This window comes from Pituophis catenifer, unplaced genomic scaffold (assembly GCF_029215685.1).
Source record: "Pituophis catenifer annectens isolate HBS135680 unplaced genomic scaffold, rPitCat1.0.hap2 SCAF_7, whole genome shotgun sequence".
Lineage (NCBI taxonomy): Eukaryota > Metazoa > Chordata > Lepidosauria > Squamata > Colubridae > Pituophis > Pituophis catenifer.
This window is the reverse complement of record NW_027256887.1, coordinates 46,962,222-46,980,026: the sequence shown is the minus strand read 5'-3', so window position 1 is coordinate 46,980,026 and position 17,805 is coordinate 46,962,222. Positions and strand designations below refer to the sequence as shown.

At 38.0% G+C, this 17,805-nt stretch overlaps 1 protein-coding gene across 2 annotated transcripts; it reads right to left on the bottom strand.

Moving 5' to 3' along the window:
- Positions 1–5,810: 5,810 nt before the first annotated feature.
- LOC139319591 (GLIPR1-like protein 1) lies at positions 5,811–17,439 on the bottom strand. Of its 2 annotated transcripts, XM_070947500.1 has the most exons (6): positions 17,156–17,439; positions 14,574–14,819; positions 10,880–10,986; positions 6,514–6,602; positions 6,099–6,131; positions 5,811–6,017 (listed from the first exon to the last, which is right to left on the bottom strand). In XM_070947500.1, exons 1-6 carry the CDS (start codon positions 17,336–17,338, stop codon positions 5,863–5,865), a joined length of 813 nt encoding a protein of 270 aa, XP_070803601.1. In that variant the 5' UTR covers positions 17,339–17,439; the 3' UTR covers positions 5,811–5,862. The 2 variants fall into 2 exon arrangements, with proteins under 2 accessions (XP_070803601.1, XP_070803600.1); XM_070947499.1 differs by having other exon boundaries at positions 5,811–6,131.
- Positions 17,440–17,805: the final 366 nt, after the last annotated feature.

The following is a 17,805-nucleotide window of genomic DNA, read 5'->3' as shown; positions in this document are numbered from 1 at the left end:
TCTGGACTGCTACACAATGAGCCAAAATATTTTAAACAAAAGTTATAGGCAAGTTCTTTAGGCTATTCCGTTTGACAACTTCTGCTTGGCTTTATTTCGTCTTTCTTGGTTCCTGTTGGTACCCGGAAATGAATTGAACAAATACCTTCGAGCTGAAGGCAGAGCCTAGTGATGAGTCATTTTCACCCACTGAATTGCTCCTTTTCTTACACTCTCTTGTATAATCCTTTCTATCTTGTATGTAAATCTTAAGTAATGAGAGAACATTAACAGTGTCCTGTGATTTATATTGGGAAGTCAACTAATTTTTAAAAATTCATTGTTTTTTTATGGTTTGCATTAGGTGTTGAAATCCAAACTTAAAATTTAATGTCAGGAACTTAAATGGTTTAAGATGCCAGATCTTATCAGTAAAACAAAACAAAACAGAGAGAGTAAATAGTAGTATATATAGAAATATAATTGTCCTGTATTTCTACCAATTGTAATGAATCAGTTCTTGCTGTACTTGGATAATGGAGCTTTTCTACATTTGCCAAGGCAAGTTAAATGTTATATTGTAGCTGGAAAGAGTTGCATCATCAGAAAATAAATAAACAGGAAAGATAATGAAACACATACACATGCATACACACAAAAGCAGGGTTGTTTGACCAATGAATTAATTGATGTTAGCTATTTAACAAAATTGTGATGAATTCTGGTCTAGAACCAAATTCCAAATTTAGAATGGTATCTTCTCACAACAAAATATCTACTGGATTGTAGACATAATTTTGCCTCCAAGTATATAAAGAAAATATTATCAAAATTTTAAAAAATTACTAAATTTCTATTTTTCAATTTATCCTATTTTCCAATTTATCCCAAGAAATATTTTTTTCTTTCCTCAGAAATTTTCCACATTTGTTTTTTGGCTTGCTTAGAATGCCTGTCAAAAAAGTTGCCCAGTCAAGTTAGGTTTACCTCTTTGCTATCCTATGGTTTGGGGTAAGTAAGTTTTTATCAGATTTACTACAAAGATTGCACACTTACACAGCACTGTATTAGGAGACAACCCATCCCTCACCAATGTTCTTTATTCAGATGTAAAGTCCCAGTCACTATCTTGATTGCTGCTACAATTATCACATTGTTGTTTCCATGTTCAGACAGATTGCTTCCAGATCAAACTGATAATGGAGAGACAATTAAATGATGTTGAACAGCATAATTTCCCCAGTGAGACTTTGTTTTTGTTTGAATCAAGAGTTTTAACTGCTATATTATGTTTATTTCTTTACAATAAATAGAGTAGAAGCAGTTATTAAAGTTATTAAGAAAACAAATTGATGTTAGGGGTAATTCCTGACTCCGTTGTTACATCCTCAAACCCCCCACAGCTTCAACTTTAAACCGTCTACCGTGGACCTCACCCCATTCCTAAGAGGTCCGTAAAGGGCGCCAGCGTGCCTACCATCCCAGTCCTACGGTCCCCATTTATTTGTACTCATTTCCTATGTTCATGTCCATGTTTATACTAATACCTGTTATGTTGTACATGTTTGACAATACACACACACACACACACACACACACACACACACACACACACCGTATTTTCCGGTGTATAAGACGACTGGGCGTATAAGACAACCCCCGACTTTTTCTGTTAAAATATAGGGTTTGGGCTATACTCGCCGTATAAGACTACCCCTCTTCCAACGCACACCAAATAAAAATTAAAAAACATCAACTGGCTCACCCACAATGTAAAAGCAGCTGTGCTAGACCCAAAATGGCCCCTGCAACAAGCAGGAACCTCACACAGCCACAAAAAGCCCAAAAAAACCCCAACTTTCACACTTTACACACATACAACATAACACAACACAACTGGCTCACCCACAATGTAAAAGCAGCTGTGCTAGACCCAAAATGGCCCCTTCAACAAGCAGGAACCTCACAGTGCCACAAAAAGCCCAAAAAAACCAACTTTCACACTTTACACACACAAAATTCCACATACAGCTTTGTGAGATTTTGTGTGTTTGTGTAGTTAGTGAAACACTACAGAAACACACTAAATCTCAGAAAGCTGCACAAATATTATTTTATTTTATTTTTATTTTTATATGAAAGCTAAATTTAAAACTTCCTAAACTTTAAATGGCTAGGTCTAAAAAAGAACAACTAAAAAAAACCCCAATTAACTATTTTTTTTAAAGATCCCAAAGGGAAAAAAATCTTACCCAATAGAACAGGGGTCCCCAACGTTGGCAACTTTAAGACTTGTAGACTTCAACTCCTAGAATTCCTCAGCCAGCTTTGTTTTGCTGAGGAATTCTGGGAGTTGAAGTCCACAACTCCCTGCCTGCTTGATTGCAGGCAGGGAGTTGCTTGCTGATGGAATGGATTCAGGCAAGCGAAGCAAGGCAAGCGTTGGCGACTAGCAGCTAAGGTAAGCAAGTTGGAGGGGGAAAACTTTTTTCCTTTTACATGGCTCTGGCGATCGTCAGAGCTTGGATCGCCAGAGCCATATAAAAGAAAAAAAGTTTTTTTCTTTTAAATGGCTCTGGCGATCCCAGCTGAGTTGCCTGATTAGCAGGAAACTCAGCTGGGATCATCAGAGCTTGGATCACCAGAGCCGTTTAAGGCTCGTCAGAGCCTTTCGGGCTGGTCTGCCTGGTTACAGGAGAACGACACCCAGCGTATAAGATGACCCCCGACTTTTGAGAAGATTTTCATGTGTTAAAAAGTCATCTTATACGCCGGAAAATACGGTATATAAATAATAAATTCAGACAGTCTATTCATAAAGCTATTATGCTTCTCACTACGCTACATGATCCTGGGGTCATGTGATTACCTTTTGTAAACTTCTGAGAAGCAAAATCGACAAAGCCAAATTCACTTAACAACTGTTACTAACTTAACAATTACAATGATTCACTTAACAACTGTGGCAAGAAAAGTCATAAAATGGGGCAAAACTTAACTATCTTGCTTAGCAAACAGAAATTTTGGGCTCAGTTGTTATCATAGGTTGAGGACGATCTGTAATAGCAGCTTTTTTTTTCAGGATTGTCTATCAACAGAAAAAAAATAAAAGAATCAGCAATCAAAATATGCATTAGGCTGAAATGAAGTCTTCAAAAAATTTCTCAAATGCTGTGATGTATCTCTATTTACAAAGTACAGAATCCTACACTTGATCTCAGCCAAAATGCTGACAGTCAAAAAATCAAAATTGCGCAAGCAACTATTTTTCCTGTGATACTCTATGGAATTAAAAATTAGTCATTGAAGAATTAGGATAGAAAGACACTTTTGAAGTTTGGTACTGATGGACAAGTTTCCTAGGAATACTATGAATAGCCAATAAAAGAAAAAAAAAGATAGTAAAAGAGTCCTCATCTGAAGGATAAATAAGCAGGCTCACATTATACTTCAGACACTTTATGTAAAGACATGAGAAGTCCATGTTGCCGGGATAAGTAGAAGAAAAGAAAAAAGATTGAACAGCAGTTAGGTGAATGGACCCGATTAGAATGGCAATGGGTGTACTGTTGAAAGACTTAAAAAGCCAGGTTGAGATCAAATCATTCTGGAAAAGCTCCTTCTGTGTGATTGATTTAAGAATCAATACAAACGTGATGCAAACAATCAATCAAATATTCAATCGGGCAAATATATATTATGCATCATTGTATGGAACTTTCAGCTGCCACATCTCCATTTGAAGGTACCAACTTATCAAGTTTATTACTTTACTGAAAATTAAGAAGAAAAATCATTGCAGTCTGATACCAGAGGTGCTGCCTTCTCACTCCACTCTACATGGAAAGAAAATGAACTGTTTATATCGCCTCCATCCATATCTTTATTTCAAGTTTTTTACCTGATCATATGCCCACCATCTCAATTCTAGTGAGATTTGAAAAAAGTCTTTCACCTTGAAAGACTATAACCCTAGAAACCATAAAGAAACAAGAGTTCTTGCAAATGGGGAAATAGACCACCTGCGAATTCCAATATTTTCTTGTACTTTAAAAAATGTAAGATTTCTCAGCTTATCTCCTGAATACAGCTGAGACCATGAAATACCATCAATTCAAAGTTCCTTTGGAAATACCTAAAAGGAGAGCCACGGTGGCGTAGTGGTTAGAATGCAGTATTGCAAGCTACTTCTGCTGATCACAGGCTGCTAGCAGTTTGGCAGTTCTGGTCTTACCAGGCTCAAAGTTGATTCAGCCTTCCATCCTTCCGAGGTGGGTAAAATGAGGACCTAGATTGTTGGGGCAATATGGTGACTCTGTAAACCTCTTAGAGAGGGCTGTGAAGCACTATGAAGCAGTATATAAGTCTAAGTGATATTGCTATTTCTAAGGGTCCTAGTGTATCTGTGTCCTAAAATGACCTATATAAACTGGAAAATTGGAGCTGCAAACATACTAGGCAAAAAGTAGCACTACCGTATTCCTTTTAATGTGTATTTCCCATAATGTGCCTGCTTACTCTCTTGTAATTCCTTCTTTTCCAATGAAAGTAAAAATAAGTATTAATTCCTTTCTTCCTAATTATCATAGCTAGGGGGTGGGCATTCCGAAGAGCAATGGATTAGGGAAAAGAAAAGCTGAAGTAAAATCATAAGCACAGTCATGGTCACATGATCTACTTAATGACTGTATCACTTAGTAACTAAGTTGCTGGTTCTAATTATGGTCGCTAAAAAAGGACTATCTGTACTCCATAGCTCATGGTATCTGTGTTGCTCTCTGAAGAAATGTTAATTTTTCATGCTTTGCCCTAGGTTTCTATGGTTCTTTTTGATGTTTCAGCTTTTTTTTAAAAAAAAAGCTATAGATGTCTTTGTTTACTGGTACTGGCCATATAATCAAGATAAAATTGTTTTATTGAAGATGGGTAATTTTATTGTAAATGACCTAGAGAATTTTGGCTGTTCCTTTCCCTTCCCTTCCCTTCCCTTCCCTTCCCTTCCCTTCCAATTCACTGTGGTCAGCCAGAATAGAGGCTGTATACATATAGGGAAAACATGGTAAAGTCATTATACAAAAATACAAGCCTGTGTTTTATATCAAATATTTTGGATTGAATATAGAAAGAGACTCATAATTTAGACTGAATTTAACAAACTGAGCAATCAGCCAAATTTCATTTTTAGATTATGTGTTATACCTTACATGCCAACTGCACTATTTGCAACAATTTCAACTGGTATAGACTACATGTAATGAGAGGATAGGGAACCACATACTGGTTGTGGTATGAATAGGAACAACAAATGTATGTACATATGATATGCAGAATATAATTCAGTATGCCAATATTGTTTTTATCAAACTTTTTGTCAGAATGATGGGGAACTTTATTAGTACAGTACTGTATTAGTACAGTAAACAAGAGCTGTGGTGGCAGTGGTTAGAATGCAGTAATACAGGCTAATTTTGCTAAATCTAAATGCACTTCCTGAGCAACCATCAGCCACACAATTGTGTCCTATTCAATAATCATATATAAGTGCCTTCTGAACATGACTGCTACTGCAATCATACATACCTGAGTTTAACATATACAGAAGGTATGTGCAGTTTATCACATTAACATTTATTAATCACAACTCCCTTGTTTTAATATACATGTTTACAAAACATGGAACACAATAAAATATTTTGTTTTATATTTGTATCATCAGAATAAAAAAGCATTAAGAATTTGACAAAATTCCATAAAAATAATGAATTGAACCAAATCTACTTTTAAAAAATAGAACAGGAAAATAATGTAACAATTCATGTAAATATAATCTTATAATTAACCAAAGTAGTCAAAGAAAGTTTTATGCATATAAAATACTGAAGATTATTTAGAAAAACTTAAACCCGGATAATAGATTTGTAAGCAATAAACAGCAGCAAATGCCAGAAACATTAACAATGGCCTTAAAACCGCAACAGCAATGCAAGATGGATCACAAATAATCCGCCTTTCAAATGGTGGATACCATCGTGAATAGCCTAGGATAAAAAAAGAGAGGGAGTGTAATGATCCTCTTTTCCAAGTAAATTTAAAATATAAAAGGCAATTGTAATACATACGTAAGTTGTTTTCTTTCTCACGTTCAGAATTTCCTGTTTTTAAAAACAAACAAGGTTCAGACAAGCCAGTTAAAACTTTTGGAATATTTTCTCTTCATACATTTTCATTCCTTATACAAATGAATACATTAATTAATAGTAGCAGTTATGCCATATTAATCAGTCTTTAAAATACAAGCAGAGCTATCAAATTGATTATAATGCAATGTTTACTCCTATTTCTATAAAATACTCATTTGGGCAATGGAAAGAAGCCCCACATACCTTTTTTTTCCCCTAAAAAGGAGAAAAAAAATTAACACTGCTCTACCAAAATAAAATCTGAAAAGACTGAATATCAAAATGATTTTAATAAACTGTAATAGGATCCTTTTTTTCCTTCTCGAACTACTATTTTATTCAGATTTGTACTCACTACAGAGATTGTCTTTACAAGTGTCTCCTTTTGGACAGTTACTGCATGGTTTTCCCTCTTTATAAGGACGTACTCCACGGTAATTGCCCCTAAAACACAGTGGATGAATATATTCTTAATCATACCAAATATTATTAAGTAGAAATTAGCTGAAAATGTCAGTGACCTTACCTGAAGATCCCAAGTCAAATTATGCAAAATGTGCAAAATCTTGAGCAAGTTTTGAGTCTCATGGTACATCTTACAAAATTTCAAGTATCTTTTCTGGTACTGCTAAAATTTCATTATTCTTGAAAATAATCTGATTTTTTTTTAAAAAAAAATAACAATTTAGTGACTCCATATTTAATGTTTTTCGGTATAACAGATGCACTTGTGCTCAGATGGTGAAAAAGTGCTTTTTCAGGAGGCAACTGGACTTTCTTGTTTTTCTTTGAAGACATTTCACTTCTCATCCAAGAATCTTCCTCAGCTCTGACTGGATGGAGAATGGACAGCTACAGACAGCTGATCATTGGAGGTTTATCTGTGTCCTCTGGGTCACCTGAATAGTGCAAATGGGTGGAGGTCCTTCTTGGAACTGCTGAAAGGACTGTTATCCTGATTCAGCAGTGCATCTGCATTTAAAAGACAAAGGACACTCTTTTGAAGACAGAAAAGTCAATATTTTGTACAGAGAGGACTACTGGTTTGAAACGGGTCAAAGAGGCCATCTATTTCAAAATTGAACAGCCCTCTCTCAATAGAGGAGGAGGGATACAATATCAACTATCTTCTGTCTACAGCAGTCCTTTCAGTCAGAGCTGAAGAAGCTTCTTGGATGAGAAGTGAAACATCTTCAAAGAAAAACAACGAAGTCCAGTTGCCTCTTAAAAAACCACCTTTGGGATAACCATGACCTGTATGACTGAGAAGGTCCATAGACATTGTACCTTGATGCTATAGGGCCAACACATAGCCTAAATTGAAATCAAGTCCCTTTACAGGTAGTCCTTGACCACAACTGAGCTCAAAATTTCTGTTAAGTTTTATCCCAAGTTTTGTGAGTTTTACCCCATTTTACATTTTTTCTTGCCACAGTTGTTAAGTGAATCACTGTAGTAGATAAGTTAGCAATCTGGTTGTTAAGTGAATCTGGCTTTCCCATTGACTATGCTTGTCAGGTCACAAAAGACGATCACATGACCTAAGTATGAACCAGTTGCCAAGGATCTCAATTTTAATCAGATGTTCATGGTGGTGCTGCTAAGTCACATTTTTCAGTGCCGTTGTAACTTTGAACAATCACTAAAGGAACTGTTGTAAGTCAAGTACTACATGTAATGTACATTTAAAACAATCAAGCAAAACTTTTCCTGAGTAGATAGTTCTAGAGCAGTGGTCTGCAACCTTAAACACTCAAAGAGCTATTTGGACCGTTTCCCACAGAAAAGAAAACACCGGGAGCCACAAAACCCTTTTGACATCTAAAATGAAGATAACACTGCATATATTGTTTTTTACCTTTATGCTTATAGTCTATTTAACACAATACTATTTCTTCTGGGCCTTAGGTGGAAAAAGAGCTTTCCTATCACTTGCTGGAGATGTCATAGGTTAATCCGGGAATTTCTGTGAGCAAATTCTAATTTACTGGAATTGTGACTTTGGCTTAATTGTAATAATATATTCAATTAAATTTGAAGCCTTTTATATAATCGTTTCTTCCACTTCAGGAATAATTATAAAAATGATGATTTCTCACTCATTTTCTTATTACTAGTAGAAACAAAATAAACGGCCATAAATGTCACCTAAAGTTGGAACCCTATATTTGGATTCTAATGGTATTTATTGTTGTGAATGCTTTTGCAAAACAGTGGCTGGGAAGACTTGCCACAGATAAGATTACAAAGAACCTATTTCAAATAACATTTCTTGATTGTGTATTCTAACTTGCTCCCTTGTACTGTACCACTGCATTTTGGATTCAAATGCAAAAAAAAAAAAAAATAGTTTGGAGAGCACAGAGAAAAAAATGCTGCACCAGTTTGCAATTCTTTAAAACAACTGACATCCCCCCCCCCGGGATTACGCATCTTTTCCTGGGATTATGCAGCTGTCTTTCTTCCCCAGAAAAGGCCATATTTTGTTTAAAGAATTGCAGACAAGTGCATCCCTGCCCACCATAGCAATGCACAGTCCTACACTTATAATTTGTTCTTTTTCAAGACAGGTGGACGCACTTCTAAACAAAAAACAGTGACTGCAGATAGCTCTCTTTTTCACATTGCAGAAAAGTTCAGAAATGGCTCAGTGAGTAAACAACTGACTGGCAGATTTTGAGCCAGACATTTCCCCTCTCAGCCCAGCCTACCCCCCAGGATTGTGGTGGGGAAAATAGAGGAAAGGGTGGTGGCAATTTTAATCCTGGAGCATGAGATTCCTTTTAATTTTTTATTAAACCTACAGTTGCTACATCCCCTTTCTTCCCTCCCTCACCTTCCTTGCTTTGAAAAGTTGCATGGCAACTTTTTCATTCCTCTGCTGTCACAAGGAGCCACAGCACAGGGATGAAAGAGCCACATGCAGCTCCAGAGCTGCGGGTTGCCGACCCATTCTAGAGGTTGCTGGCTCAGTGCAACATATGAATTAGAGAATGGCACCTATAATACTACTGCTGCACAAGCTGCATTGATTACCAGTCTGCTTCCGGATGCAATTCAAAGTGTTGGTGATCACTTTTAAAGCCCTTCATGGCATGGGTCCAGGTTACTTGAGGGACTGTCTCACCCCACTGGGATTGGCCCGTTCCACTCGTGCCGGTAGAGGAGGCATGCTGCAGGTCCCGTCATTTATTATTATTCCATTATTATTATTCCAGATCCCTCATGTGGGATCCATGAGGAGGGCCTTCTCTGCTGTTGCTCATGCCCTCTGGAATATCTCCCCCCCCCAATGTGAGGTTGGCCCCAACCCTCCTATCTTTTTGTAAGGGCCTAAAGACATGGCTTTGCCAATCAGCTTGGGGTCCCAGTAGGGGAACAGTGCAATGGAGATGGTTGATTGAATCTCAATCCCCCCCCCCCGTCCCAACCCTCCCCATCTGTCTTTGGTTTTAAGGTTTGATTTTAATTTTTTATGTTTTATCTTAGATGTAACTCTAAGCTGCCCAGAGTTACCCTATGGTAAGATGGGCACCCAATAAATTTTATAAATAAATAAAAATAATTGATCTCAAGAGTTGATGAGTAATCCTAAAATAGTAGATGAATTCTATTCTACCATTCTGTCTGCAATGCAAATAAAGTATGTCTAGTTTTGCAAATATTTATATCTCATAATTTTGTGTAATGGAAGAAAATATAGCAATAAAGCAGAAATACAAATTAAAGTGTATATATGTATGTATGTATGCTTGTGTATGGGGGGGAGGGGGAAGGAATAGCCTCATATGAAAATTAATCAGAATGAATTCTATATGTTTTTATTCTTCACAAAAGTTATAGCATCTTTTAAAAGAATCTATATTGGGATTAAAGCTATTTAATTTGTGTTGGTGCCACATTGCCACATGGGGCAATTCATGTGACAGAGGACTCGCCACTGTCTGTCTTTAAGCAAAAGAAAGTCATGGTTGGGAATTATTTCATTTGGATTCTTATACTAAATAGGAGTCCATCCAACATGTTCTGAGATATACATGTTCTGAAATATCTATCAGAAATATGACAATGTTCTAAATTCTGCTCTTTGTAGTTCTCCTCCCATGACTTCCCCTATTCTGCAGAAATAGTAATTCAATTAGTAATTGAAATTGAAAGCCAAAAATATCTTTACTAGTTTTTCAAATTTTTAATTAAGATACAGCCTACTTGCTATAGCTCTTTGACTAAGATTCAAAGGCATACTAAATGATCTGAGCACTGAATTTGAAGTTGAGGTAACATTCACTTTATTCTACTGCTCTTCAATTTCCATAAACTTCCTACCTTTGCAATCTTGTAGCTCATCATTTTCTTCACAACAGACTATCTGAGCTCATCATTTTCTTCACTACCTACACAACAACATCACTTGAGGGAGGGAGGGAGGGAGGAAGGAAGGAGAAAGTTGCTCCAACTGTTTATGCCCCCCTCCACTCCCCCGTTTTTTCATGGGTTGTCTAGGAACTGAATATATTTCTAGTCATGTTCTTCCACGGTTTGAAAATTTTCTACGTAGTCTCCTTATAACTCACCAGCTGATTTTTTAAATGAAGTTAATAAAAATATGTCAAACATTTAAAGTTGTTACAGACAGCAAACTAACTGAAAATAAATTGTTCAAGATAATACATGTAAATTTATGAACCAATTTCAGATTTCTTTAATATGTATTGACTTACGCTGGAGCGTAATTGCACACTAAAATGTTATTATTTTTTTCCTTTCCATCCATGTAACGGCAGTAAACAACAGCACAGCCAACTTTGTGTGAAGTAGCCCAAACTACCTGAAAAAGGAAGAACATTTATTTTAAATAATTTAAGTTTCTCTCCAATCTCTATTTTGATCTGCATTTGACCAATGAATATGTATTTTTTTTCACATTTGTAAACCACCCATATTCCTCAAAGAGGGAGTTAATTACATTAAGATTTGGCTAAAACATAGTCCTCAACTTACAACCACAATTGAGCCCAAAATGTATGTTGCTAAGTGAGACATTTGTTGAGTTTTGCCCATTTTACGACCTTTCTTGCCACAGTTGTTAAGTGAATCATTACAGTTGTTAAATTAGTAACATGGTTGTTAAATAAATCTGGCGTTCCCATTGACTTTGCCTGTCAGAAGGTCGCAAAAGTGGATCATATGACCCTGGCATTCTGCAACTGTCATAAATATGAGTCAGTTGCCAAGTACCTGAATTTTGATCATGTGACTATGGGGATGCTGCAATGGTCATATGTGTGAAAAACAGTCGTAAGTCACTCTTTTCAGTGCCATTGTAACTTTGAACACTCACTAAATGAACTGTTTTAAGTCGAGGACTACCTATACCCATGATGGCGAACCTATGGCATGTGTGCCACAGATGGCACGCGTAGCCATGTCGGTGGGCACGCGAGCTCAGCTCCGGTGTGCAGGAGGTCCCACCGGAAGTTGGCAAACAGGCCATTTCCAGCCTCCGGGATGGTGGGGAAGGCCGTTTTTGTCCTCCCCAGACTCCGAGAAAGGCTCTGGAGTCTGGGGAGAGCAAAAAATGGGCCTACCATGCCATTGTATGCCAGGAGCGGGGAGAGCGGGGGGGGGCTATGCACATACGTGGGGGCAGGGCGCATAGAATTATGGGTGTGGGCATGCGCACAACCCCCCACTCCTGGCACGCGATGGAAAAAAGGTTAGCCATCACTGAACTATACTTGAGGTTGAAACAAAATAGTCCTCCTTTAAAGTGTTAACATCAAAATATTTCAATCTGGCTGTATTTCACTTGAATTGGCATAGGTACACACACACACAAACCCTTATCTGTGAGTTCTTGCAGGCTCTTCAGAAGCTCCGCAGATAATCAGACGTAAGGCTCTCTGAAGTTTTAGAGAGCAGTTGGGAAGGTTGCTGCTATAGTACCATTCTTGCTCCATCCTTGCCTGGCCAGTTGAGTTCCATTCCTGGGCTGGTGAAGAGTATATGGGATTTTCATCTGCCACCTAGTCATGTAGTGTTTGGAACAGTGCCCTGACTTATTTCTGATGGCCGAACACATACCAGAGGTTGCATGTCAGTTCTGGTTTTCTAAATTATTATTATGTCTTGGGAAACATGTGGCAGCAAAGGACATTAACACCATTGCCATAGACAGATCACTTTACTTTCTTGTCTTGTTGGTGCCACTTTTACTACAGGGAGACAGCACCGATTCAATCAGGCTGTTCCAAGCAACTGATGAACACTATGGGGTTCCAAAGGTTTGAGGGTTTTCCAAGGATGTAGGAAGCTTCCAGCTGAGGTCTTGGCTGCTGCCTACAATAAGTGGCTCTCCTTGGACTGCATCGTCCCTATTTGGCTCCTCCCTGTGTGTTGATCCTAGAGTACATCTTAAATTTACTGAGGAGATCCAGGAGATGATGGATCAGAAGAGACTGATCAAATATGAGGAAGAGCCCTGTTAGGGATTACTTTGTGGATAAAGGCAGAGAAACCTCACTATTTATCTGAAAGGGGCTTAGTCTTAGGTGATTTGGGATGGGTTTGAACTGTTGACTCCTGAAGAACTGCACAGGATTCTTTGTGCTGTTAGCTTAGCCATCCATATGCTGCATTTGGGCCCCTTCCACATTGTCAAAGCAGCCAAGGAGATGATCTGTAATTGGGTCTATGCTATGATGCCTGACTGTGGGAGAGATGGCACACAGTGCTATGCCTGTCAGAATCAAAACCAATTTGTTTCCAACTTTCCCTTTTGATCATACTGTAGCTGCCGTTCAGGAACTCCATAACTCTAGAGAAAGTGGATTATTTTGACCCATTTGAGTTGGGTTTCAGGCCAGGATTTGATACAGAGACCGCCTTGATTGTCCTTGTAGGAGGCTACTGGCAAATCTGCAATGGGAGTTATGCATCCATTCTTCAGCTCCTTGATTTCTCAGAAGCTTTTGATACCATCAACCATGGTATCCTTCTGGAATGGCTCCAGGAATTGCAAAGGAAGTGGCACTATTTTGCAGTTGTTATCATTTCCTTCAGGGACAATTCTAGTTTGTGTTATTTGGGGAGAAAGGTCATTCTCTAGGCCCCTACTCTGTAGGGTACCACAATGTTCAACTTTCTCTCTCTTTCTATTCTTTCTATTCAACATCAATATGAACCCACTGTGTGTTGTCCTACATCACTTTGGGGTTTAGTATCATCAGTATGCTGATGGTAATTGGAGGCAATGACTTTGACAAAGATAAGGCCAGATCTGTTATCCAAAGCCATGAGGAGAAAGACATGACTTAAATCCAAAACAATGTAAGGTATGCATAAATGGCTAAAATAGACATAGCACAATCAGACTTCCAAGATTCTACTATTATAGTCAATCTCAATAAAAGGAGTTGTAGCTTCCTGTGGAGTTGATTCTCTGTCTGGTTTACTTGACAATAAGCAATTATAGTTGCTGACTGAGACTTTTTGATATACTGTCCCAGGATATAAAGGAATGTAGAATGTGGAAGAACTGTCTCTGACTCAATCCTACCAAGAGGAAGTGGTTGTGGGGTCTAGGACCACCTGATTCTGAGTTATTTCATCTCTGACCTTGGATGGGGTTGCACTTCACCATTCAAGGCTGGTCTGAAATCTAGGGAACTCATGTCTTGACTATTGCAACACACTTTATATGTCTCAAAAGCAACTTGGAACCTTCAACAGGTCCATATGTACAAGCGTGAGCAGTTATGCACATGCTACATGACTATGTGACACCTCTGCTCCATAACTTGCACTGGATGCCAATTTGCTTCAAGATATTGATTATCACCTATGAAGTGCTACATGGTATAGGAACTGGTTATTTGAGGGACTGCCTATCTTCTCTGGAGGCTGTCTTGCCAATTAGAACTAATAGTGTTGATGCACTCTGGGGTCCTTCAATTAAACAATGTCATCTACCTGATCCAAGGAAGCACCCTTCTCTGTTGCAGCACCTGCCTTATGAAATGAGGTACCCACTGAGATCTGGATGATTCCCACCTTGTTGGTGTTCCAAAAAGCCATACAGACCTCATTAGGTGGTTTACCATTTTGCTCATTTTTTTTCTTTGTTAAAGTCTGATACTATTGTTTGTTCTCTCTTAATATTGTTTTTATATTGGAGGTATTATATTCAGCAGAGTCATTTGGAGTTGGGTATCATAAAACCAAACAAACAAGTGAACAAATATTTAGAGATGAAATTATTTTTTTTCGTTTTGAATTTCTGAGTTGCCATTTACCATTCCATATGTTTGTAAATAAGCAATCTTACACAGTAACTTCACCTACTAAGCAGCTGTAAACAGTATTCATAATTTACTGTCACAGTGGACTATATAAACACAAAAATACATATCTTACCTGGGTATAATGTCCACATACTTTGGTGCAGTGATGGGTAGAGAAAGTATAGTAATTTACTTCACTTTGAAATGCTTTAATTGGACCCTCGACATTAATTGGATTGCTGCTTGCACCTCCCAACCACATATTTTCTCCGGTTGGCTTAAACATACGATCAGGATGGTACCTTTGATTAGGATTATGTTTCCAAACACATTTATTTGCCCATGCTCTAGCAATTCTAGCTAAAGCTAAATCAAATGTCTGCAAAGGATAAAATTATCAGTTAAGTTTTTGATCATATTTATCTCCCTTAGTAAATGCACAAATATCAAACTGAGACCCATCCAAATACTGATAGGAATTTCCATGCATTATTTCATATGATTATGATATAAAGAAAATTATTATTTTTTATTAAAATCTGGTAATTTGCAGAAGATATAACATCTAAAACTTTCAGAGATGATTCTTACTTATTTGTAATGCCTATATAAAAAGTTGATTCTGTATTTTTAAAATTATAAATATTATAAAAATAACATTTATAATCTTAATATATGTGCAAGAAAACATATATATGCTTTGAATCACATATGTAGATACTGATTACATATTGAAGAATAGTCTCCAGTGACGATTTAATAGGATTGTTGTGCAACAAACTGCTGTAATGTCAATTGATTTTTTAAATGATCAGCTATATCTTTTTCCAAAATATTATTTTCAACTTTCTATTCTTACCCTACCTGTCAGTAAACCAGAATTTACACAAACTTTTTTTAATATGTGTACATCTTCTGCACCTTTGCTTCCATTAAGCTTCACTTTATACATCTAAAGAGATTAATGTAAGTACATTAAAACATGCAAGTATACTTCAAAGCAATATGGATTCAAAATAAATTATCAAGTATCTTGGTGGATCATAATCTGAATATGAACTAGCATGAGATGTTCAGGTAAAATGTCTTTCTGCTTACCGGATGTGAAGAAAAAACATCGTGAACTATCACCACCTAGTACTGTCTATAAATCCAGTTATTGTATGTGGCACATGTTAGCAATTCCCATTTTTAAAGGAATAGAGAAAAAAGCTACCAGAACCAGGACAAGATCATCATAATTCCTCTTCTTAGTTATAACATAGAAGTTATAACTATGTTAGAAATTACTTCTGCTTTTACTTAGATCACACCCTTTCATTTTGCGATAGGTTGTATATTCCAGACCCATAGTGGTTTTTTAAAATGCATTTCAATGTTACCAGTAGATGTGTGGATTAGCAGAAAGAACAGTAGTAATTATACAGGATAGGGAATAGACTATTCCACATTTGTTTTCAGTATCTCCCTTCCTCTATAGCAGTAGTGGCAAACTTCAATGTGGGTTGCATACAACTAACTACCAGCGTTAGTTCTGTACATTATGGTCAGTTTTGGTATCCATCTGTGAACTGAGAGATTTCCTATGTTATCTTTCATTTAAAATGTCCCCACAATGGGCAGAAATAACATGTCCTAAAATGAAGAGAAGGGAGCTATAAATAACTAGAATCAGCAAAGTAAATGTTGCTGCAGCATGAGATAGAATAATCTATTCCTCCCAGTGCAGAATTTATAAGCTAATTCCTTGCTTGCCTTCTGATTTATTAAATGACAATCACCAATCTTTTCAGCAGGCTGAGACTGCTGATGGGAGTCCAGCAGCCAGACTCAATGCTCACTTGAAAGTTAACATTCTGAGACAATTGGGGAAGGTCTCAAACTTCCAGCAGCTTGTTTGCTTTGATGCTTAGATATGCTTTTAATGACTTAACATTTAAAACTTATTTTTACATGATTTTAATCTTAATTTTTAACTTCTGGATATGGCTCAGGGATCAATGGTAGCGTTCACGATCAGATGCTTATTGTTAGCTGATGGAAATCTTGTGTGCAATGGTTTGCATTTTGTTTTCTTAAATACATGCATTCATTTCCTTGTATTTAAAAATATACATAAATTAATTAAACATTACAATAAAAATATTCTTGTGACTAGGATGCATCCATCCACTTGTTTGGGAAAAAGTAAACTCCTGATAACCGGTAATAGGCACTAAGTGAAAGTAGCCAGGAAAATCCCTACGGAAAACAGCTCAGGAATCATGGCATGTTCCCTTAGCTAGGACTGCAAAATTAGGTGGAGATAAACGCGTTCAGATTTGCTGGCTGAAGCTTGGAAACTTGTGAGTGACTTTGCCCCCGCCCCAGCCTTGTTATCCCATACTGTGGGAATGGGATTAATTTTGGAAGAATGATTAAATTGAAGCTCCTGAAAAAAACGGGGGCTGTTTCTTATTTTCTTGAGATACCTGTTCTCCCCCTTCGTTAAGCTCCCCCAACTCGACGATCCCACAAACTTTCGCAGGCACAAATTCGAATGACTTTCGGCCCCAGGAAGCAGCGCCCTCCGCGGGCAAACTTTTCTTTGGGTGTCATCTAAGGGGCGGCACGCTAACAGGCAGAGCCGAGGCTTCTCTTTTCCTCACGGCTTCCCCCTCTAATGCCCCCGGGCCTCCTCCTGCCCCCGCTCCCGTTCGCCGGCAACCCGCTCACCATGTAGAGCATATTGGAGGCAGAGGGCTTGACTTGGCTGCGGAACTTGTTGTGGATATCGATGTATTGCTTGATAAAGGTGCGGTTGGTGATGTCCGGTAAAGGCGCATATTTACTTCTCGCTTCCCCGAGGAGGAGAGTCAGCAGCCCCGCCGCGCCCCACCACCACCACAAGCTCCTCATGGCCGCGGCAACGGCGACCTGGCGGAAAACTGCGCGCGCACTAATGGTTCTCCTGAGGCCGCCGCCGCGGGACTTGATAGCCCGGAGCTCGGGGTGTTCCACAGAGGGTGGCCGGCTAGTCTTGCAAATGCTGTGGGAAACGGTTACTTTCAGTTTCCAGAGCCCTCCTCCTCCTCCTCCTCCGTTAGGATTCCTAGCCCTCATCTGACTCGCATAAGGTTTACTTGGGAATAAATTCTACCCTAGTCCTTGAAGTTTATTTCTCAGAAGTCATACCCTGGATTCCATTGTGTTCCGTTTTTCATCCTAGGCAGGGTTTAGCTAGCCGTCTCCTGGAAAGAATCCAGTGGCATTTTTTCTCTCTCAGATGAATAAATATACTATGTTTTATTAACAGAAGTTATATCTGAGAAAAGAGCCTATTCCTTTTTCTAAATATCCTTTTCTATTTTGAAAAAAAAAATAAA